Source organism: Heteronotia binoei, chromosome 9, assembly GCF_032191835.1.
Source record: "Heteronotia binoei isolate CCM8104 ecotype False Entrance Well chromosome 9, APGP_CSIRO_Hbin_v1, whole genome shotgun sequence".
NCBI lineage: Eukaryota > Metazoa > Chordata > Lepidosauria > Squamata > Gekkonidae > Heteronotia > Heteronotia binoei.
Genome location: NC_083231.1, coordinates 6,025,331 through 6,048,857, shown reverse-complemented (window position 1 = coordinate 6,048,857; position 23,527 = coordinate 6,025,331). Strand labels below are relative to the sequence as shown.

At 43.1% G+C, this 23,527-nt stretch overlaps 1 protein-coding gene across 2 annotated transcripts in view; it reads right to left on the bottom strand.

The window, feature by feature from the left end:
- The window catches only part of CPEB2 (cytoplasmic polyadenylation element binding protein 2), a 73,360-nt gene extending 50,127 nt beyond the window's left edge, over positions 1–23,233 (bottom strand). Inside the window, exons 1-3 of one of the 2 annotated variants that reach the window (XM_060246181.1) lie at positions 23,188–23,233; positions 22,688–23,115; positions 15,037–15,327 (exon numbers count right to left, since the gene is read on the bottom strand). In XM_060246181.1, coding sequence (XP_060102164.1) covers positions 15,037–15,327; positions 22,688–23,115; positions 23,188–23,233 — 765 coding nt within the window. Of the gene's footprint in view, positions 1–15,036; positions 15,328–22,687 lie in introns of both variants that reach the window. The other variant, XM_060246180.1, reaches the window with a different exon arrangement.
- Positions 23,234–23,527: the final 294 nt, after the last annotated feature.

The window sequence follows — 23,527 nt, the reverse complement described above, 5'->3', positions numbered from 1 at the left end:
AAACTATAATCACAAAATGTTAATTGTACACAATAAAATTTAATATGCCACATTGAGCAGGTCTCTATAAAGGTGGCAAATAGATTTCACAATTAAATTCTAAAATAAACAATTGGTTGGAACGTTTTTGAAGAAAGCAGAATATATCTAAAACTGCTAGCAATTTTCCACTTCCATTCTCCTCAGCTGTTGTTCAGCTCTAATTAGGCATGACTTGTAGAATTTTTAATAAATCCTCCCCTCACAAACCCTTGGTGGCAATAATTGTACAAGAGCCCAGATGGGCAGCGGGATAGAAACTGGCCTGCCCAAGCCATACAAAATCATGGTATAGCCATAGGGAATATGTGGGTTCCTGGTTAAGCAATGAATGGCAGACTTTGAAACCAGAAGTCTCAGGTTCCACTACCAGACAGAGAGGATATGGAAATTTCTGGGGCAGAAACATCGGAACCTGAACAGCCAAAGAGTTTTTAAAATCAGGGCAACTATCAGAGCAACCTGGCAAAGGCCATCAGTCCTAGAACTATATGAAAATCCCAATCAAGCTGAAGGAAACTCCAGAAAGGCAAGCCTTAGAGGACTTAAGAATTTTTCCCCTTCCGGGGGTGGGGGGGGTGGGGAGGGGAATGGATCAGAAGAGTGCTCCCTTTCCTGGAATTCTCTGAAAGAGAAATGAAAGAGGAATCTACACCCCTTCTTTCCAACAGACAAAATATGGTCTATACCAAAATATTTACACATTGCCCGATTTGTTAGATTCATCTGGTAGATGTACCCATCATGGCTCTCATCTCAGGCACACTCAGGGATGGAATTCTAGCAGGAGCTCCTTTGCACATTAGGCCACACACTCCTCATGTAGCCAGTCCTCCAAGAGCTTACAAGGCTCTTTTTTGTAAACTTTTGGAGGATTGGCTACATGAGAGGTGTGTGGCCTAATATGCAAAGGAGCTCCTGCTAGAATGCCACCCGTGGGCACACTCATGTTCAAGGACAGAGAAGGGTCCCTCAGGGATGAATCTGAATTTGCCTTCCTCACCACTCATGATCAGGACCTCTGCTACAACCTCCCTTTCTGCCAGAGCCTCCAACATCAGGGCATGTAAGCTGCTTCAGTTGATACTGGATAAGAGGAAGTGGGAGGGTGAATTCAGACTCCTAAAGACTGCCTCAAATCATGACAGATATGAGCTCGGACATTCTAAGTTTCTCATCAAGAATCATTCAGAAGTGACAGCCAGAAACAACCTGTGGTTGAATCTTAGGATGCAGATTTTTACTCCAAACTCACCTTAGGGTACTTTTCTTTTGGGAGGGGAGACAGTGATTCAGACATAACCATGGTTTCCACTAAAATATCACAGATGTTAAGAAAAAAGGTAAGGTGTTATGGAATTAGGGATGGACTGAGTGTCAGTCCATGCTAACCCAGTGTCTATTTCAAATTGCTATATTAATTAGACTCTATACTATAGTTGAAACTTTGGTTCTGTTTCCCAGGAAGCTTTAGAACACTTTGGGTGATATGGCCTTCCTGGTACCACAACACTGTCTTTCAACCGCACATGACTTTTGCAACTAGCTTCCTTGACTCTGAGTCACCCTGACTTTTTGAGCCAGAGACAGGGAGAAAGGGCTGAGCTCTGTTGTACGCCACTCTATGTCAGATACTCATCACAGAGTTGATCTTATGGATGGAGAAAGGTACTTAATGTGTGAACATATTCTTGTTCTTCATTGTTCTGGCCAACCTCCGTGTGATATGGGACTTGACAGAATAACCAGGATATATCCTTTTATAAACTTACTATGCACAATGCTTCAGTACTGAATTCTGATTAATGATATATGATTCTTATACGTTCTAATGAATTTACACTGAGATTGAAGGTAAATAAATAGAGGGGGGGGGGTTGGAATCACTGTTTCTCTTTCTTGATGCAATTGGGAATCCAGTTTCTTTCCCTCCTCAAATGAACACAATGGAAATGGGAGTGCCTGCAACCGTTCCTGCACCCCACATTTCCTCAACATAAGGCTAAGGGGGGGGGGAGTCATATTTAAGGCTGGCATGCAGAAGGACCAATGTCAGAGAAACCAGTCTTATTATTTCTTCCCCCCCCCCCCCCCAATGTATCTTACTTTGCACCCATAGGGGCAGGCAGGCCCTGGTGGAGCAATAAGATTTTATCCACAAAATAGCTCACAAAGGCCTCACAGTTAATTGGCAAATTAGAAACTTTTTGAGTTCCCAATGAAAGGGAACTCAAGGAGCTAATTAATTATTCTAAACAACTGAGCTGGGCGAGAGCTAGCAGATGCAATGGCAGTTACACAGAATTCTGTCTTTGTGGCTTCCACTGCCACCGCAAAGGCTTTCTTAAATGTCCTATAAGATGTTCTTGCAGGTTTGTCATTGAGTCCTAGACTCACTCTAGCCACCTCAGCTCTCATTTCATCCTGCGTAGCTCCAAGGTTTTAGTTTGGAGTGGGGGGTGAAGAGGGCATCAGCGAGCATTTTTGTCATTGGCTTCAGAGGGGGCTATGCTAGGCTTCTACCAGCACAGCCAATAAGTCGCCAGGGGGCATCGGATCCCACAGAGCATTCTAGAAGCCAACTGGATCCATCATTCTCTGCGGGTCAGCATAAATCATCTTGTTGCCTAAGCAAAGAGGGGTTTAGTAGCACATTTAAAGAGGCACAACTCTCACTGAGCCTCAAGTATGCCTTCTGGCTTGCTTTAATCTTTTTAGTATTCTTTCAGTTATCTAATATATGACATTAAATATAAAAGAATAATTATTAAAATATTAATATAAAGTAAAGAGTTTTGAGAAAGTTTCCAAATCAAAATTTAGGGCTATTATCACTGGTTAAATCCTGAGCTGGTCACACTAAAGTTATTCAAATTCAAAGAACAATTGTATAATGGAGATAACAGCGCTCAAACAAAAGTATAATATAGATTTTCTTAAGATATTTGTAAACAAGTTTCCAAATACAATGGCACCCACGTTACTATACTAATAATGGCTTCTGAGGTGTGAGGCTCTGTTCATGGGAACGTAAGCACATTTCTACACAGTGTACTTGAGGACTATTGCTTACTTCTGCATTTTTTCAGACATGTTAATGACAGAACATATAAACATTTCTACCATCAGTCTGCAAAAACACACTGACATAACCAGTGGCACCCCATAAAAAGAAAAGGAAGGCTTTATTTTTTAAAAATTCACACAAACAATGACATTAGCCATGCTTGTGTTTCCACAAGATTCGTCCCTGTTTCTAAACACAAAACTGCATATGGTACGCACTTTGGGAATCCCAGAATTTTCGGTAGGAATTTTGATTGGACACCTTCAATGTTATTATCCAAGGCTGTGATCCACACTGGGACCCCATATAAGAGCTGCGGTGTCACTTTAGCCTTAAAGATTTTTAGCGCAGCTGGGATAAACTGACTGCCTCTGCTGTAAAAGCCGCGCTGGATAGCTGCAACGCTAACATTGACTGACTTAATTATACAGTTACGATGATTAGTCCAAAGTGTGTTATACTGAAAATGAATCCCTAGGTATTTGTAGCATTTTACTTGTTCTATCTCTTTGCCGCCTACTGACCATTTAGTTGGTTTCCAAGATTTGGAAAAAAACAACAATTTTAGATTTGTCATAGTTCATTAGGAGCTTGTTGTTAAGGAAGGTGATACAGCGAACAAGCAAACGCTTTAATCCAATTCTGGAACAAGATAGTAAGACTGTATCGTCCGCATATAACAGTAAGGGAACGTGTCTGGCACCAAGTTTTGGACTATGATGGTCAGTATCTGACAAAAAGGGAGCAAGATAATTAAGAAAGAGGTTAAACAAAAAGGAGGCCAACACACAGCCTTGTTTAACCCCCTTTCTTAACGGGATTTTTGACGTAAGATTGCCTGATAAAGAGCATTTGACTTGACAAAAGTTGAACGTATATAATTTTTTAATGAGCATAAGGAGTCTTTTATCAATACTTGTTTGTTCCAGTTTATCCCACAACAGGTCTCTGTCAATTGAATCAAATGCTCCCTTTAAGTCTAAAAAGGCTACATACAATTTCATCTTTTTTCCCAATAGTGTATTTGGAAATTAGATGGGACAAAGTATTACAATGATCGAGAGTAGTTTTGCCTTTACAAAAACCCAGCTGTTCCAGACCAAGAATTTTTTTTCTCGTGTCATCCATTGTTCAAGTTTCCTCAGCAGATACTTAGAATATAATTTACCAATGGTGGATAGGAGACTAATCGGCCTGTAATTATTTGGAATGGCGGGATCTCCTTTTTTTATAAATTGGAACCACTATTGAATTAAGCCAGGCTTTAGGAATTATGCCTGTTCTGTCAATACTAGTAAAGAGAGATGCGAGCGGAGTAGCCCACCAATCTGAATCTAACTTTAGGATTTCAGAGGGAATAACACCTGGTCCTGTGGCTTTACCTGATTTCAATTGCAAAATTAGATCTTTAACTTCATCGGAAGTCACAGAGGGCCACTCCGGAAGATCTACCTAAGTTCGAAAGGTCTAGAAGTGTATAGTTTACTTTGGGAGAACATAGAGAAGAAATATTGGTACCAGATATTGGGGGAAATGGCAGACATAGAACTCTGTGGGCACCTGATACAGTAGACCAGAATTTTTTAGAGTTCTTTAAGATTATGGCCTGGTATAGCTCCTCCCATTGAAGTTTAGCAAACAATGAAGGAGCTAGAATAGTGAGAAGTCCATATTTTTGCTCCACACCAGCTGTAATTCTGGGGTATGAATAATCCAGAAATTAAAGAGAATTGTGCACATTTGTCAATGAAGTAATTGCTCCTTCCAATATGACTGTGATGGACTGCACTTTTTAAAAGCTTAGAAGTGCTGTACACACAGCTGAAGGACAGTGAAGGGTCAATTCTTCACAGAAACAGAACACTGAGTGACAAGCTGCTCCAAGCAATCTGATTGGTTAGCATCAGTTGAGCAGAGAAAGACTTGAGAGCTGTATGCTGAGAAGTGAGCCACAGTCAGATTTTGCCTTGACAGAGTTGAGAGCAGTTTTACGCAAACAGGAGATCACAAGGAAGTCTGGAAAGTTTGGACCAAGAAAGGGCATAGGATCTTCTAGAGAGAGCAGTTCTCTACCCAGTCAAACAGGGAGTTAGCTCTGAAGAGTGCAAAGATCCCTAGTCTGGTGTGGTTAGAAACTGCCTTTAGAGACCTTAAGAGGCAGTTAAAAACATAAGATAAGTATTGGTGTTTCAAGACAAGGGGTTTGGGTACAATGTACCAGCCTTCTAGAAACCAAAAAAGTCAGCGAATACTCAAAGAAAGAGTACCAGAATGTTTGGGACGCACTGGAACAAAAGCCTCTCAACATAAAGATATAAGTAACTGTGCATACCTTAAGAAACTCTCATTAAGCCTGAAACATAAGAACTAAAGTCTGTGGATGAACTGATTTTATCTCGAAGTTATCTATATTGAGCTATTTCAGAAATGTTCAACCCCTGATTTCACCTGATCCTCTGTTGAATAAAGTATTTTCTTATTTTTGAATTTCAAAACACCTCAAGTGCTAGTCAAGTTAAGTTAAAGGAGCTCCTGATCCTTCCCTCAGGTTCCCAGGCTGAGCCAACAGCCAAAACATCGTACTGTGCCAGAGTGGGCCAGCCAGCGTTCTTTAGCAATGAAGAAAACGCACTACCAGGGCAACTCAGTCAGTAAATGGAAAGAGAAACAGAGGGAACATGTAGCCTCTGAGGGAGGGAACTAGACAGGGTCATCATAATGACCTAAGAGCTTGACAAACTTTGTAGATGCTGTGGGGGCCCTACAGCACAGTGGGCTCAGGAGCTCTCCCCCACTCGTGCCTTATTAAGTACCAGAATGGCTGCTTACACAACCCTGCAGCTGTTTCAGCTCCTGAAAATGTATGAGGGGATGTACAAGAAAGCTGCTGTTGTGGGTCTCAACAGGACTGGGCCCTCACAGCATTTTCAAATGAGTTTTAAATGCCAGAAGTGTCTTCATGGTGGCCATGAGGGTACCATAATGTCAAGTTTGGTCCTAGAAGCCTGCTTCCACAAGTAAAATAGAAATGCTCAAGCTCGATGACGAGACCTACGTCTCTGTCTGTGGGCATCAACATACCTGCGAAGATCAACTATTGTACGTGACAACCAACTAATAACAAATGCAAACAGTATGGCTTAGATGTTTTATGAAACTTCTCCATAAGCTTTTATACTGTGGCATTTAATAAAAGTGTTAAATACATGTTAAAATTTAACTGAAATCTGAATGACCTTTCTCTCTTTGCATCAAGTTGTACTTGAAAAATTTAATATACAAGAACTAATAACTTAGGTTAAAAATTTTGATTAAAAGCCACAGTAGTTATGTTTCTGATATTTCCTGCATATATCATCTCTGGAATCTCAAAAACGAACACATTTATTGTGGTGTAAGCTTTGGCGGACTAAATCCCACTTTTTCATTCACATGAAACATGATCTAGTGCAGTCACACCCAATATTCCCTCTAAGCTCTAGAGTCTTGTGAGCAAAAATTCTGCTTCATGAGCTACCAGCATTAAACAAGTGAGAACGCCTACATTTGACTATTGCATAAATCTAAGCCTACCTCAGAAGGTGGTTCTGAAGTTAAGACAGAGGATGAGACAGCTCTGCACAACTTGGGGGAATGAGGACAATTAAAATGTACTAAATATCCAATTTAAAAATGTGTAGAAATCCAGTTCCAATCTGATTTCCTATTTGTCCACTGAAGGAAATTCAGATACATCATTGGGCTAACAATTGTAAAGTGTGGAGGTGTCCTAACTGCAGACAGCCTGTGGTTAGAGCGTCACATTGGGATCTAGGAGAGTAAGGTTCAAATAGGGTTGGCCAACGGTAGCTCTCCAGATGTTTTTTGCCTACAACTCCCATCAGCCCCAGCCATTGGCCATGCTGGTTGGGGCTGATGGGAGTTGCAGGCAAAAAACATCTGGAGAGCTACCGTTGGCCACCCCTGCCCTATACTGTTATGCCAGCTTGCTGGTGAATCATTTTACGACATATACTATATGCCAGGGGTGGCCAACGGTAGCTCTCCAGAGGTGTTTTGCCTACAACTCCCATCAGCCCCAGCCGTTGGCCATGCTGTCTGGGGCTGATGGGAGTTGTAGGCAAAAAAACATCTGGAGAGCTACTGCTGGCCACCCCTGCAATATGCCATATAAAATATGTCATTAAATATCAACGGTGCACTTAAGGTAGAGAAAAGCACGATATTAAAACCAACCCTTCTGCTGCTGCTGTTCTGGTTAGAAAAGTATGGCTATCTACACAATAAAGTTTACTCAATCCCCTCTTAAACTCTGAAGATTATGGCAAGAGTCCAAGCAGGATGGTGACCCTGGAGTAACCCCTAAAGTTTCTAGCAGTTGTGAGGTCTGACAACCCTAGGAGGCCTAGTAATCCCATCAAGTAATAGGAATAACACTATTCTGTCAAGTCCTACTCTGCAGAAAGACTACATCGAACCTGAAAGTTTTTCATTCAGAGTGTAACTGAATCCTGACCCCACTCCCCCAAAAAGACAGAGGGAGAAAGAAAGAGGGAGCCCTACTCACCTGCAAACATATAAACACATGCACACACACCACCACCCCTCTGCAAGACTGCCTTAGAAAGGAGGGGAGGAGAGGCTTGCATGGCTCCAGCTGCCTTTGCAAAAAGCTGAGCAAAGTGCAGGCCTCCTTGCAGCTTGCTGCTGCCAACAAGTACCAGGGCCAAACCCTACTTATGGCCATCTCTCACCCCCACCCAAATGTGCCCCCAATCCCCTCCCTCTAAAGCCCATCAGAAGAGCAAGTGAGAGCACAACAGAATGTGACAAGGAGACTCCTCCTTCTGGCTCACCTCGCTTGCAGTTGGGCTGAGTCCATTCCCTTCTCCCTCCAGCTCCTCCCCGCCTGCTGGCTCTTGCTCAGCTCACCAGAAGGTCAGGAAGGAGATAGGTAAGCTCCCTGGCTTAACTTGCCCCCTTGCCCACCTTGCCCACTAGTCACCCTGCACTGAAAAATATTCTGTGTGCTAAGGGGCCAAAACTTGGGGGTGACTGAACAGCGGCGCAGCTTAGGGGGAACGCTGATCACCAGGGCCGGTCCTGCCACTAGGCAAACTAGGCAATTGCCTAGGGTGCCAGCCTTCTGGGGACACCGAATTGGGCACCCCCCATGTGACTCAGTGATGTTAGCAGTGCAGGGGGAGGGGTGCCAGAAGTGAGCCTTGCGTGGGGAGCCAGACAGTCTAGGGCCGGCCCTGCTGATTGCAGCAGTTTTTCTTATTACAGCTAACGAAACACAGTTGTCCTTCTGGAATTTCCTTTTGTTTTTAAAAGGCTGTCAAGAAGCTAAATGAAGAATAATCCTCAGAACAATGCAGAAGCCACAGAACAGCATCAAAATAAATAAAAAGCAGTGGCGAAGAATGACAGACAACAATTAAAACTATCTAATGCCTGCATGAAAATGTCTTAATTTGATGCCAGAAAACAGCAAACAAGGAACCATTTCAATCTGAAAGGAAGTCCATACACAGAGCATTATCACACAGAAGGCAGGAGCCCTGATTGGTACCCCACCACCACCACCGAAAGCAAGGGCAGCTTCCAAAGACGACTTCAGATCAGAGGCTCGCTCCAGCTAGCAGTCCTTCAGGCACCTGGCCCCTAGCGCTTTAAAGGTCAAAATCAGTGACTGCCAATTGTGCCAGGTAAAAACTGGTTTCCAGCCTTTCAGTCTTGGGAAAGTACCACTGATTCAGCCACTTCCAGTTTATATCCTGGACCAACTGAACTTTCTGAATATCCTTGCAATACAGTCCCACACATTAAGCTCTGCAACAGCCTAACCTGGATTTCGACAGAGCACGGGTGGCAGAGGCAGGGCTTCTGCTGGTGGACCAGCCTAAACTGGCCAAATGAGCGCTGTGCTACAAAGTCACCTTGGAACAAACTTCCAAGTAATAGATGAATTTAATTCAAGCTGCTTAGATGGCCCTTCTGTGGAAGTGCAACCCATCCTGAACAGACTGAAAAATACATTCCTGAATAAATGTTCATTCTATCTGGATTACACTCCAATTTTATTAGCCCTAACCCAGTTCATTACCAACTTTAGATACCAATTCAGGACTTCTACTTCACCCTGACCAACAGGAGAGAAAAATACAGTTGAGGGTCATCACAGCTAATGTGGTGTAGTGAAGCTAGGATCTGGGAGACCCAGGTTCAAATCCTCACTCTGCTAGGGAAGCTCACTGGGTGACTTTGGGGCAGTCACACACACACAACCTAATCTCCCTCCCAAGGGTGTTGTGAGGATAAAACGAAGGAGGAAAGCACAACATCAGTAGCTTTGAGTCCCCAGTGGAGAGAAAAGCAGGAATAAATCAATAATAAATTCATAAAGAAACATTACCAGTGACACCTAAATCCCCAAATCACCTCTCACAGCACTTTACATAGATGTCAGATAGCATGTGGGAAGAATGGGCCCTCACAAATCATAGCATATGCTACGGGTCAAGCAAAAATCTTCGAGCATCACCTATAGAAACGGACACTTCATGTGGTAGCAGCAGCTTCCATCCCAGGCAGATGATCCATAATGATACTATTATATGAAAACCTACTAAGATGTCTAGGGGAATCATTACAGCATTGCCTCCCTTGCCTTACTGCAGGTGCATGTCACATACCAGGACAACTAATATAAGATGAGCCCTGCTAGATCAAGCCAGTGGTCCATCTAGTCCAGCGTCCTGTCTTACGGTGGATAACTAGTTCCTCTGCAGGGCCAAAAACAGGGCATAGAGGCTGAGACCATCTCCTGATGTTGCTTCCTGGCCCTGGGATTCAGAGGTTTAGCGCCTCTGAATGTGGAGGTTTCCCTCAGTCTCCATGGTTAGTAGCCGCTGACAGACCTGATCTCCATAAACCTATCCAACCCCCTTTTCAAGCTTGTGACCATCACTACATTCTTGTGACCATCACTACATCCTCTGGCATCAAATTCCACATTTTCATCACTCTCTGTGTAAATTCTGTCTGTCCTGAACCCCCTGCCCATCCGCTTCACTGGATGCCCTTGAGTTCCAGAATTTTGGGAGAGAGAGCAAAATGTCTCTTTTGTCAACTATCTCCACCACTATGGCAGCTTAAGTCTTGATCACAGTCCACACAAGATTTACTCATTTGGGATAACTTCTTTTGATGTGTTATGGATTGTACTCTTTAATATAATTATGGTGTGTTTTCAAAGTTAGTATTGTTTCAAATAACAGGAAATAAACTCTCACTTGTCATTTTTTTTTGGTCTCCCATCCAAGTGCAATGAAATTCTCAGGGATTGTATGTGTCCTCCAAACTCTTGAGGCAGGAAGGAGAAAGCCTCTATTCTCTACAATTAAAATTCTCATTCTGAAACCAGGCTGGGGAACAACTAAAAAAAAAAAAGCCCTCCCAGAAAAAAATATATATATTTTTTAAAAAAATTCTTTTCTTAGTTTGTACATTTTTAATCTCAAAAACCAGTTTGAAGAAGTGGCTTGGTGGAGATGAGTTAGCAGTGAGAATGAAGGTTCAACATTGTCTCTTGTGCAGACCTTCCATTTTACACAGTCAAAGAGCCTTCACAGGTGACACTCATAAGCATGAACTAAGTGTGTACTTTGGACCACATCTGCATAGAATTCATGCTTTGTATTGCTTTCCCCAGTGCTGCTGCAACTACAGATGAGTTCAGGGAATTTCAGAAGAAGTAATAATAATAATAATAATAATAATAATAATAATAATAATAATAATAATAAATTTTTGTATCCTGCCCTCCCCCACCAAGGCAGGCTCAGGGCGGCTCACAGACATGGAACAACCATGATTTCAGTAAAATACAATCAATACAATAAGACAAATTAAAATACAATTAAATTACAGTTGTAAATTAGGTTAAAATTAGATAAAACAGCTGTTATGTATTAATAATTAAGGTGCTACAATTCACAGTCATATATAAGATGGCTAAAAGTCCTTTGCTTAAAGACAATTAGGCTATTGCCCAGCCATGATAATTACTTCAGCAAAGAGTTTTTGTAGACTATGATAGCACTCCATAAGCCAGTGAGCCACCAATATGAGGTTAAACCCTATGCACAGAAACACCACAGAAACACTGGGATCATCATCATTAGGGGTTAAATTTTCTGATTGGACTGTCAGGATCCTATCAACCCAGACAGTTTTTACACAAACTTTAGTCCTTATGTACTCCTGTTCAGGCCAAGAGAAAGATCTTCAGGAAGAGAAGAAGATCACCTACACAGTTGAACAGGGAAAACAGCTCTGAGGAGTACAGAGATCCCTGGTCTGGCATGAACAAAAACTGCCCATAGAAATCTCAAGAGTCAGTAAAAAACTGGTGTTTCAAGAGAAGGGTGTTTGGGTACTGAAAAGGGTGCACCAACTTGTTGGGAAACCAAAAAGAGTTTGAGAGGCACTAAAGAAAGTGTGCGGGAGTGTTAAGGGAAAATACTGGAACAAAAACCTCTCAGTGTAAAGTTTCAAGAAACTAAAAACTAACTCTCATTAGCCTGTACATAAGAACTAAAGTTTGTGCAAAAACTGGTTTTACCCCAGAAATTTCAACCCCTGAATTCACCTGACCTTTTCCCTTCTATGTCAAATTCTTTCTGAATTTTAAAAATGTCTCAAGGGCCAGTTTTGTATCCAGTACAGTTGGGACCCTGCAGAACTATTGTGACCCACAAGTCCAAATGTACTTGGTAAGGCAAGGATGTACTATATACTATTATGTTATTCTTGCTCCATATTGCTTTTTAAATTGATTATGTTGGACCAAAATAGGAAGGTACAGAACTGAAACACTATTTTGGTTACATGTATCTGATCTGGACACAAAGTGGTATCATATGAGGCCTATATAGTCAGCCTTGCCTTGAGTCCCTGATCATAATTTCCACTTAGTCCTACATTGCAATGTGTGTAACATTTATGCTTCACCACTCAGAAGGCCAGTAGGGCACAAATGCATCTGTTTTAGGATTGCATAAGGTCCTAACTGTGACTATTATATGATCTGAATTCTTACTGAGGCTATGCTTGGCCTTATAACTGGTTTAAAACCAATTTGTAATCAATGTATTTTTGTATAATTTGTATATTAATGTTCTATACTTATTGAAATTAATATCGGGCACCTTAATTTGTATCCAAGTAACCTTCTGGTTCTTAATTCACCTTTCCGGGTGAAGTTTTTGTTCCTCTCATTTTTTTTTCCTACTATTATTTCAGTGACATCTAAATGATGAAAAACACTGGTGGGCGAAGAGGAACAGAACAGAACATTCACATAGATATGCCTTAGCTTACAAAAACAATACTGTTAAAAAGAGACTGGCAGTGCAATGCTAAACGTGTGCAATGGCAGATACGAGAACAGCTATACTGGTGCAGTATGACGATCGACATCTGCATATACCCTCCTAACAACAAGTTCGCTTTCACGGCAGTTCTTAATATCAAACTGCTAGATTTTACTCTTATGTATAGATTCAGCCCATAAGCAAAGTCTGACTGAAATGTTTAAAGTTAAGAGCCACACACGCTGAATTTGGGGTGCAGAGATAGGTCTCACGAATGTTCAACTTAGTTGCAAATAAAGCAGCTGAGGGGGGGGGTGATATGGGCCAGGAATACGGCACTGGGGAAAGGGGGCTACATTTGTCCCTCTGTGCCATTTCCCTCAATCCCTGCCCCAACTGCCTTAAATCCCCTTGTGAAGAAAGTGGACAGGTACAGTACAAGTACTGCCTTCTGAACATACATCTGCAAACTCTAACTGGTGCAGAATGCAGTGGCGCTAGAGTTGATAGCGCTGCCTGTATGCACCAACTGCACTGCCTACCGGTTGAGTACCGGATCCATTTTAAGGTTTTGGTATTAACCTTAAAATGAATGACATGCCTGAGGGACCGCCTCTTCTCATATGTGCCCCAAAGAGCCTTGTAGTCTATGGAACAAGGTCTTCTGGTTGTCCCTGGCCCAAACGATGTCCACCTAGCCTCAATCAAGGCTTTCTCACCCACCAGAGATCAGGGCCCTCTGGGATCCACTGCCACTCCTCAGGGCCTGAAAAACAGAGCTGTTCTGCCAGGCCTTTGGTTGAAGCAGCCGGGTGCCTAGGAAGATCTTATCTCCCCCCACCCCACCCCCGACACTGCTGGCACCGTTAATATTGCTGAAGTATCATGTACCATCTTATGCAGTCCTGTTTATAAAGCTGGACACCAATGTTTTCAGCTGGAAACCTTGTGTTTTATAGAAATGTTATACTGTTTTATTGATGTTAAATAGTTATTTATATTGATTCTAACGTCCCTGTTTTTACGTTGTGAGCCTGCTGGTGGGGAGCGGGGGATATAAATAAATAAATAAATAAAGGCTGAGGGGATCAATTTTGATTTAAGAAATGGGACAAGGGGAGCAAAGAAATGATTTGATCGTCAGCAGTAGTAATCTACACATCAAAAAATCATGGATCCTCATGAAGTCTGGCCCCAAATCTTAAACTGAGATTTTCCACAGGAGAACTGTCCTACTCTTCTGCAAAAACTACTCTTCAGGCATCAGCTACTAGCAGAAGAACTAAGTCTGTTGATAACATACTATGTTCCCCATAATATTCGCTCCTCATGTTGAACATCCTATTATATATGTAACCAAAAAGTACATCCTACACAGGATAGGTTCCACTTCTGCCTTTAATTTATTTTTCTATTCCTTTTTTAACCTAATTAATTATTTCATGCTCTTTTACAGCTAGTCAGTCGCTTTGCAGTGTTCATAAATGAATGCTTAGTTCAGAAAGGAGAGAAGTTTAAACAGTCCTGATAGCGTGAATACAAAATTTCAATTATTAAAAATGAGCAGTGGTTTCAGCTGGATGCAAGGTGAAAAGGAGCATAATTGTGTTTGTGTTGATGCAAGTACACACACATACACCCTGAGAACAAGAAACAATTTATGACCACTGAGAGAACAGGCTGACTCTGCAAGAAGAACAGGAATTAAGCTAGAAGGATTAGATATTTAAAGGTACAGTATCCCTAAGAAACTTTTACTATGCTGGAAAGTATGATACAAGCAGCTGTATTTTATATTTTAAAATTCTCCTCCATCAGGCCTAAAAAAGATGGTGGAGGGAACACATTACACTCTGGAATGCAACACTTTATCAACAAGGCCACCTAGATTCTTCACTGAAACTGAATACCCAAGTAACAGCAACTCCTAACCGTTACACAAAGAACACAGCATACTACAGTGTGCTATATGGTGGTCAGCGTGTTATATGGTGGTTAAGAGTGTCAGACTAGGATCTGGGAGACCTGGGTTCAAATCCCCACTCTAACAGAGCTCGATGGGTGACCTTGGATCAGTCACTTTCTTAGCCTAACCAACTCTCAAGGTTGCTGTGAAGGTAAAATGAAGGAGAGGGAGAACCATGTAAGTCACTTTGAGTCCACATTGGAAAGAAGAATATAAATGAATCGTTACATCTGTATTCTGCAACTCAATGCAGCTTACACAGGAATCACAGGAGGTTTCCCATTTAACTACTGCCAGACTGAAAGTGCTTACTTTCAGAAATCTTGTGCCCTCCAAGCATACACCCAGACTACCGAAACAGAGGATTTAATTAAGCAATTCTAGCTCCATCTTCTAAACATCTCCATCACTAAATGTATGCACCAAAAGGATTTTAAATCCAAACACTTAAGCCACAGTTCTAGAAACTTAGCTAAAACACACTTTTTACAACTTTTTTACTCATTACAAATCCTGATAACTTTTCATCATCGTATCATCTACAAAAATTCAAATTAAGCAACAATCAAAAGGTTGTTACATACCATTCTTACCTGTAAGGGTAAGAGCGTGTTACTGTTACTATCCGTCCGGAAAACGTTATCTTCAATCCACGATTTCGGTGTCAACGACGGAGTAGAACGTGTAAATTTAGGTGGAGCTATGACGTTTCCAGAAAACGGCTTTTTCAAGGGAGAGATCTGGTTCATGGTTCCTGGAATCCCTGTGTTTCCAGTTCTACGGTGGTCCCTACCATGAATACTTCCCCACGACATGTTTCCTGTGCTCCAGCCACTGTTCTGATGGTTACTCCAAGGTGACGGCTTCAAAAGAGGCTGCGAGAAGGAGGTTACCAAGTTATTTTTAAAACAGTTGATGAATTTGGTAATCTTTACTTAAAAGATTTATACCCCAACTCTTAGCCTAAAACATTCCCAAGGAGGCTTACAATATCTTAAAACAAGAATTAACAAACACTAAAAACCATCTATAAAATGTATACTCTAATCAGTTATAACAAAAAGGGTGGAGGGAGGAACACACAGCCCAAAGATAAAATGCTTTAGCCCAGTGACAAATAGCTGTGCAAAGGGCATTCTTCAATCAAGGTGTCACTCCAGAGAAGACCCAGTCCTGAATGCAAACCCATTTAGAAAGTGGAGGCACAAAATGCCACCTCCAAAGTTGCTAGGCAGGTTCATATGGATGCAAATGGCCCTTTAAGTGTCACAACCGGTTGTGGCTTTAAAAGAAATAACTGCTACTTTGAAGTGAAGCAATTAAGTAGCAGGCACAGTTCCTCCAAAACTGGGGAGATATGTTCTCTACGGTTAGTGCCTACTTGCAATTTTGCCATTTCATTCTACATCACTGAAGTTTCTGAACAGTCTTCCTAGGCAACTTCATGAAGAACACACTGCAGAAGTCCAATCTGCAAATGATCAGACCACGGATAACTACATTCAGATTTTGCTTAGCCAGGAAACACTGGAGCTGGCACACCAACCAGTGTTGAGAAAACGCAACAGAAGCCTCCTATCATACATTTAGAGATGATTTCTAAGAAATCTATGGGACCTGTACTAGTAGCATACATTATATTAAAAACCTCTGCCTAAGCAGGCCCTGGAAATTACTGGGGAAGATACGAACTCTACTTTACCTCTACACCATTCAACGCTTGTGTTTGTTTTCTTGGGACCAGCAGTAGTGCGTCACCCCTTCCCTTCCACCCTTCGGGAGAGCCAGTTTGGTGTAGTGGTTAAATGTGCGGACTCTTATCTGGGAGAACCGGGTTTGATTCCCCACTCCTCCACTTGCACCTGCTAGCATGGCCTTGAGTCAGCCATAGCTCTGGCAGAGGTTGTCCTTGAAAGGGCAGCTGCTGTGAGAGCCCTCTCCAGCCCCACCCACCTAACAGGGTGTCTGTTGTGGGGGAGGAAGGTAAAGGAGATTATGAGCCGCTCTGAGACTCTTCGGAGTGGAGGGCGGGATATAAATCCAATATCTTCTTATCTTCTTCTTCTTCCAAGTGCCCTTCCACCTGAAGTGCTAATGCAATAAGAAATACAGACCTATATTTGTCTTGGTTTACCTTCCTCCCTAATACAGATTTTGTTATATATATATATATATATATATATATATATATATATATATATATATATATATATATATATATATATATATATATATATATATATATATATATATATTTATTCTGGTTTCTCTTAAAATAGTATATTGTATATAGCTTTTCCTACTACTGGTGGCCAAGTGAACTGAAAGCCTGAGATAATCTGATTTAGATATTCAGAACAGCTAGGCCATAATGTAGAAAGATAAATGGGAACAATAAAAACACACACTACTAATAACTAACGGACTCAACTGTGGCATCAGGAAAGATGGGAAGGAGGGTGGGGCCAAAGGCCATCCTTCATTCCACAGATAAACAGAATAAAGATCTAACACGTTTTGCAGCTTTTGATGCAATGCTCTATGTGAAAAAATTAAGTTAAGAGACTCTGTAATATCAGTAATGTTGGGACAATACAACTATAGCTGCGCTTAGACCAGTTCCGCAGGGCCTGCAAGACCGCCCTCTTCAAACAGGCGTTCACCAATGACTGAGCTAATGTTTACTGCTAAATTAATAATGTTTACCGCCAATGTTAGTTTTAGGAATGTTTTGATTATTGATTGATTGGTTTTAATGTGAACTTAATGTTTTATTATTGTACTGTTTTACTTTTAAATGTTGTTAGCCGCCCTGAGCCTGCTCCGGCGGGGGAGGGCGGGATACAAATAAAAATTTTACATTACATTACATTACAATGAAGGCCAGCAAAATAAAAGTGAACCAAGCACTGGGTTTCTTTCTGTTTAAAAATATATCACACACGTGCTAAAACAAGCTGTGTTAGAATTCCTGTATTTTATACAGATCAAAAACTTCACAAGAACAGGAAATAACTGCTTTTAAAATATTGTTACATTTATTTTATATCAAAACATCCTATGCATGTTTATATTTAATTTATATTAAAACATGCTATACAATTACTTCAGAAAACAAAAATGTAATGCATCACAGTGATAATGCATACACAAAATAACCTGGGTTTAAATCCCAAAGCCATTTTAGTAGGATAATAATGTAGACACACCATAATTCTATACAATTGTAAAGAACTGTGTGGTAAGTTTTGAGTGTTTCTGTTGGAATGTTATAACTCTTCATCCTACCAGGGGTCATTTCGTAGAAAAATAGGCGCTGGAACTCATTAATGCAACTCATTTGCATATGTCACACAACCCTGAGGTCTCCCAAAGGCATATTAAAATATAGCAACTCAGCATCTACCCTAAAATGCTTCTCGAATTAGAACTGTCATAATAAAACCTTACTCCCATCATATTTTTTTAAATTACTTCCTCCTGTGTGGCCACAGTGGCATGAGGAAGATTTTCAGCTGTCTGGTTATTTTCCCATTTTTTGGTGGGGAAACATATTAGAACATTTGTCAGATCTTAGAGTTCAGCAAAATTCTCACAGGGGGTTTGAACAATGGAGCCCAGAAGCAAGGGGTTTTTTGGGGGGCGGGGGGGGGGGGGGAGAGCACAATACAATGTAGAGGTTCCAGAGCTCTGCTCCTGTGAGCTCCTGCCCAAAATGAGGCCTGTATCCTACTGCAAACTAAACTGTGAATGTCTCTAACCAGAAGAGATTTTCTTCACCATTAAAAAGTGTGGGACAGTATGTGCTTTACTATTTATTCCAAATTAGAACTATGAGTAACAAGAAAAAAACTTTTTTTTTCTTTTCTTTTAAGTGCCCTGTGAAATCCAAATGAGTGTAATGCCTGATTAACATACTGGAGAGGCTGGGCACAGCCTTCAATTTTTTTTTTTAAATTATTATTTTAGAATTAAAAGTTTTATTAAGTTTAATATAAGAGAGAGAGTGGGGTATGAAAAGAACAATTGAGGGGGGTATGTGAAGTTAGGGTTGGAGGGGGAGAGCAAATACCTCATTTATTTACCATTGTCATAACCTACTGTTTTTATGCTATCTCCCTGCCCCCCCCCCCCCCCCCCGCAAATACTGGTGCTTTCCCAGAATTACAGTCCAAAGGATAAAGTGGAAAACATCAGACCTGGATCTTAGTTTTAACCCCCTTCATAAACGGTGAATACAGAAAGAAGCTTTTTATAAATGAAATAATAAGACCAGAGGGAAAAGATTTAATACAAGAGCATAAGCATAAAAAAAAGGGACAGGAAACTGTATGTTCATCTGACTGTCAGTATGTATCAAAATTAAATCCTTAAAGGGCTCCATAAAGAAACCACCTTCCAGCCAATAGGAGGAGAGAATCCCATCCCACCCATTAAAGCAGCGTTAAGTGCTGCATGCAGGAAGACTGGGACAACCTGAAATTCCACACTTTTCTTGGCAGGGCTTGCAGCTTATACAAGCTGCTTTGTACAGAGCACAGGTTGCAAAAAAAAAAAAAAGAGGGGGGGTTAAAGAGTTTAGCCCCATCCAGTTGGTCTGAAGAAGAGTGCTTGCATGCAAAAGTCCGTACCTTGAATAAACTTTTCTTGGTCTTAAAGGTGCCACTGGACTCAAAATCTGAATAAACTAAGGTCCTTAGACTGGTGCCTTTTTAGTCCAATGTCTTGCAAAGGGAATTGAACTATCAGACTGAGCCTACCTACTGCTTTTATTTTATTTATTTACTTTAGATTTCTATCCTGTCCTCTCCGCAAGCAGACTCATTCAAATGCTCATTCAATACCTTTCAACATGGTCTCTATTTTAAAAAACAAACAAATCAGGATCAAACCAAACCAATCTTAAATGCTTGCCTGAAGCAAATGTTCAGTGCAAAACATTGACACTATACATTAAAAGCTGGCCTGTTCTCTTGCTTGCTTATTATAATATCTGCAGCACCACCAACATCGTCATCATAGTAAAATAAAACTGCTGAAAAGAAACCAAAAGAAACCTATAGGCAGCCAACTGTACAACGCAGAGATTATTTAACATCATCTAGCAGAAATTGTATAGGCCCTTAATTACCGATTCAGCACATTATCACCCTTCAGTAGCTCTAGGCTGTATATACAGGTACAGTATATATGACCCACAGTGGGTGAAAGAAGATGACAGCAAACAGAATGCTAATAGTAGAAAAATGCAAAAGCCCAGTAGCACGGATACTACTAACAAAATTTGTGGCAGGTTTTGTGAGTCACTGCTCACTTCTTCAGAAGTATCTCCACAGAATGCTAACAATTCACTTTGTAACATCAGAGAGAAACGAAGTTGTGAGGTTAAAAGGTGCCCTTGCCTTCCCTGGACTTCTTAGCACATTACCAAATTCCAATTGGGAAGGCATTTCTAAAACTAGCAGAAGAGCACCATACAGAATGGATTTTATACCGCATGCACTAGAAAGGACTGGGGTGCATGGGCGTGAGCAAGCCCACACACAGGTTTTATGCCATTTAAAACACAAATGTGTTTGAAACATTAGCATAACTGTAGGATCCACAGCGAGGCAGTCTGTCTGTTTTGATGCAGCAGTGTTTGTTTTCCCCTCGGAGAGGCCAAGAAAGCTCAATGTGGGAAGAGGAAAAGGGCACATCTCATCCACCTTCTCCTTCCCCCAAGCACAAAGCTGGGCTGACTGAAGAAGAACGCTGCAGGAGCCCCACCCCGCTTTCATAAACCAGCCGGCACACAGTTACTGCTTTGAAATTTCAACTCAGGTGTGGGTGAGCTAGAACGTACACTTTTGAAGCCCATCTCTGGTTGTTACCCATTTTAAAATCCTCTCCCTCCCACTAACCCCCCCCCTCTCCCTACAAAGCAGGTTTATGATCCTGTCAATTCAGAGTCTCCTTGAACCCCAGCCCCATTTCCTTCCACACAGAGAGGTGGCTCCTCTCAAAAAGAGACAAGTCGTCTAACCCTCCCGCCGCCCCAGGACACAGAGCAGCTCCCTTCCGCAAAGTTAGGTTGTGCTATGGGGGGGGGGAGGGGTCAAAAGCAGAGGAAGTTTTTTCTTAAACCTCAATCACATCTCTGAACCTGCCCCACAGCCTGCTCATGGACAGCCTGATCCGATACAATGCCCTTCTACAAGGGGAACAGTGAATGGAGAAAATGAGTTTCACCTATACATGGGGGGAGGGGCTAAAGAGGTCTAAAAGAGACGAAAAGAGGAAGAACATGCATGTCTAAAATTAGGTTTAATGGACACATGTATCCAAAAGTCTGTGTGCACTGCTATATATATATGTGTGTGTGTGTGTATAAATATATATACATATATACAAGCACACACATTTGGCTGCATCATTACATTTAAATAAGCACAGGTAAGCTAAAAACTGTGTATATATTAATACAAATGTAAGTATAAGTGCATAAACACACTGATATTTACATAATATATTTGATATATGCTTCTAGATAAATTTTACATGCATATGCCACAGATATCTGTTAATACAACATATGTGTATCTTACTAGACACACTGAAATTTACATAATATACTTGAAATACACATGTAAGATATGCAACACACACATATACATGCACACGCATACATTTATATAAATGTATCTTATGTACATACGCACCACACATCTGTATATTAATACAAGAATACGTGTATGTTTATACACACACACATCTATATTCACGTATATATCTGCTATGTGCATGTAGATCTATAATACACAGCTAGATCCAAGCGGGCAGCCGTGTCGGTCTGAAGCCGTAGAACAAAGCGGGAGTCAAGCAGCACCTCGAAGACCAACGAACCCCTTACTCAGCACGTAAGCTAAACTGACTATCTAACTGGATTTTAACGTCGTGCCACTTGGCATTCCAAACCCCTCCGGCTCTACGCAGCTCTGTTTTCGTACCTCGTTCCTTGTCCGAAGAAGCGTGCATGCACACGAAAGCTTACGTACGTGCTGAATAAAAAGTCTGTTGCTACTGGACCCCTGCTTTGTTGTAATACACAGAGAGATGCGCAGACATGTAATTAATACACACACAGAAACATATACTTTGTGTGTGTGGGGGGGGGGGTGCTGCTGGGGGCTGGCCAGCTGTGTGCTGGGGAGGCTGCTGAAGCCCAGCCCATATCAAAGATGTCAATATGGGTGTGTGTGTGTGTGTGTGTATATATATCCCCCCAGCCAAAGCTTACCTATGTGCTGAATAAAAGTCTGTTGCTACCGGACTCCTGCTTTGTTGTAATACACAGAGAGATGCGCAGACATGTAATTTACACCCCCCCCCCCCCAATATATACTTTGTGGGGGGTGCTGCTGGGGGCTGGCCAGCTGTGTGCTGGGGAGGCTGCTGAAGCCCAGCCCATATCAAAGATGTCAATATGGGTGTGTGTGTGCGTGTGTGTATATATCCCCCCAGCCAAAGCTTACCTATGTGCTGAATAAAAGTCTGTTGCTACCGGACTCCTGCTTTGTTGTAATACACAGAGAGATGTGCAGACATGTAATTTACACCCCCCCCCCCAATATATACTTTGTGGGGGGTGCTGCTGGGGGCTGGCCAGCTGTGTGCTGGGGAGGCTGCTGAAGCCCAGCCCATATCAAAGATGTCAATATGGGTGTGTGTGTGTGTGTGTATATATCCCCCCAGCCAAAGCTTACCTATGTGCTGAATAAAAGTCTGTTGCTACCGGACTCCTGCTTTGTTGTAACACACAGAGAGATGCGCAGACATGTAATTTACACCCCCCCCCAATATATACTTTGTGGGGGGTGCTGCTGGGGGCTGGCCAGCTGTGTGCTGGGGAGGCTGCTGAAGCCCAGCCCATATCAAAGATGTCAATATGGGTGTGTGTGTGTGTGTGTATATATCCCCCCAGCCAAAGCTTACCTATGTGCTGAATAAAAGTCTGTTGCTACCGGACTCCTGCTTTGTTGTAACACACAGAGAGATGCGCAGACAAGTAATTTACACACACACACACACCCCAACATATACTTTGTGGGGGGTGCTGCTGGGGGCTGGCCAGCTGTGTGCTGGGGAGGCTGCTGAAGCCCCAGCCCACATCAAATCTGTCAATATATGCCCCCCCCGCCCATTGTGGAGGTGTGGGTGTCTGCAGTGCCCCTTCCTTCCTTGCCTGCGACCGACCTGGTGGTGGTTGTAGGAGTTCCTCTGCTGCAGGAAGGCGGCGGCGGCCTGGTGCTGCTGCTGGAGCTGCGGGCTGAGCGGGGAGCGGCGGTTGGGGGGCTGCTGCTGAGGCAAAGCGATCTGAGGCGGCGGCGGCGGCGGAGGAGGCGGCGGCGGGGCCGAGAAGGGGCCGCCGAAGGGCCCGGCGGACGAGGCTGCGGCGTGAGGGGAGAAGCTCTGGAAGAAGGCCGGGTTGAGGGGCGACGGGATGCCGCCGCCGCCGCTGGCCGCGTAGAAGCCGCTCCCGGAGGCCTCGGGGCTGGGCGGCGGGGCCATGGCGGCGGCGCTGGAGGGCGGCGGCGGCGAGCTGTGCACCGACCAGGGCGTGCCGAAGCCGGGCAGGGGCGGCGAGGAGGCGGCCGAGGAGCAGGACCCGCCGCCACTGCCGCCTCCTCCTCCTGCCGCCGCCGCCGGGTGGGGGGCTCCGGGCAGCTCGGCGCTGAAGGCCGCCGGGAGGAGGCTGCCCGCGCTGCCCAGCAAGTGGCCGCCCCCGGGGGGAGACGCCATGGGGCTCAGCGCCGCCGGCAGCACATCGGGCGAGGCGAGGCGGAGGACGCGAAGGAGGGTGACCCGGCCGCGGCTCTCAGGGCGGGGAGCGCCGATGACGCGGGCGAGGAGCGGCCCCACCCAACCGCCGCCCCCTCACGAGCCCGCCTCCCCTGCCCAGCCCCGCATGCCCCGGGCGGAGCGCTTCGCGGATCCGGCGAGGGAAGCGGGTGCCGCGGCCGGCACTGCCCGGTCCCGCGCGGGCTGTTAGCGAAAACCCCTTCCGAAGAAGCGAAGCTTTTGCGATAGAGACAT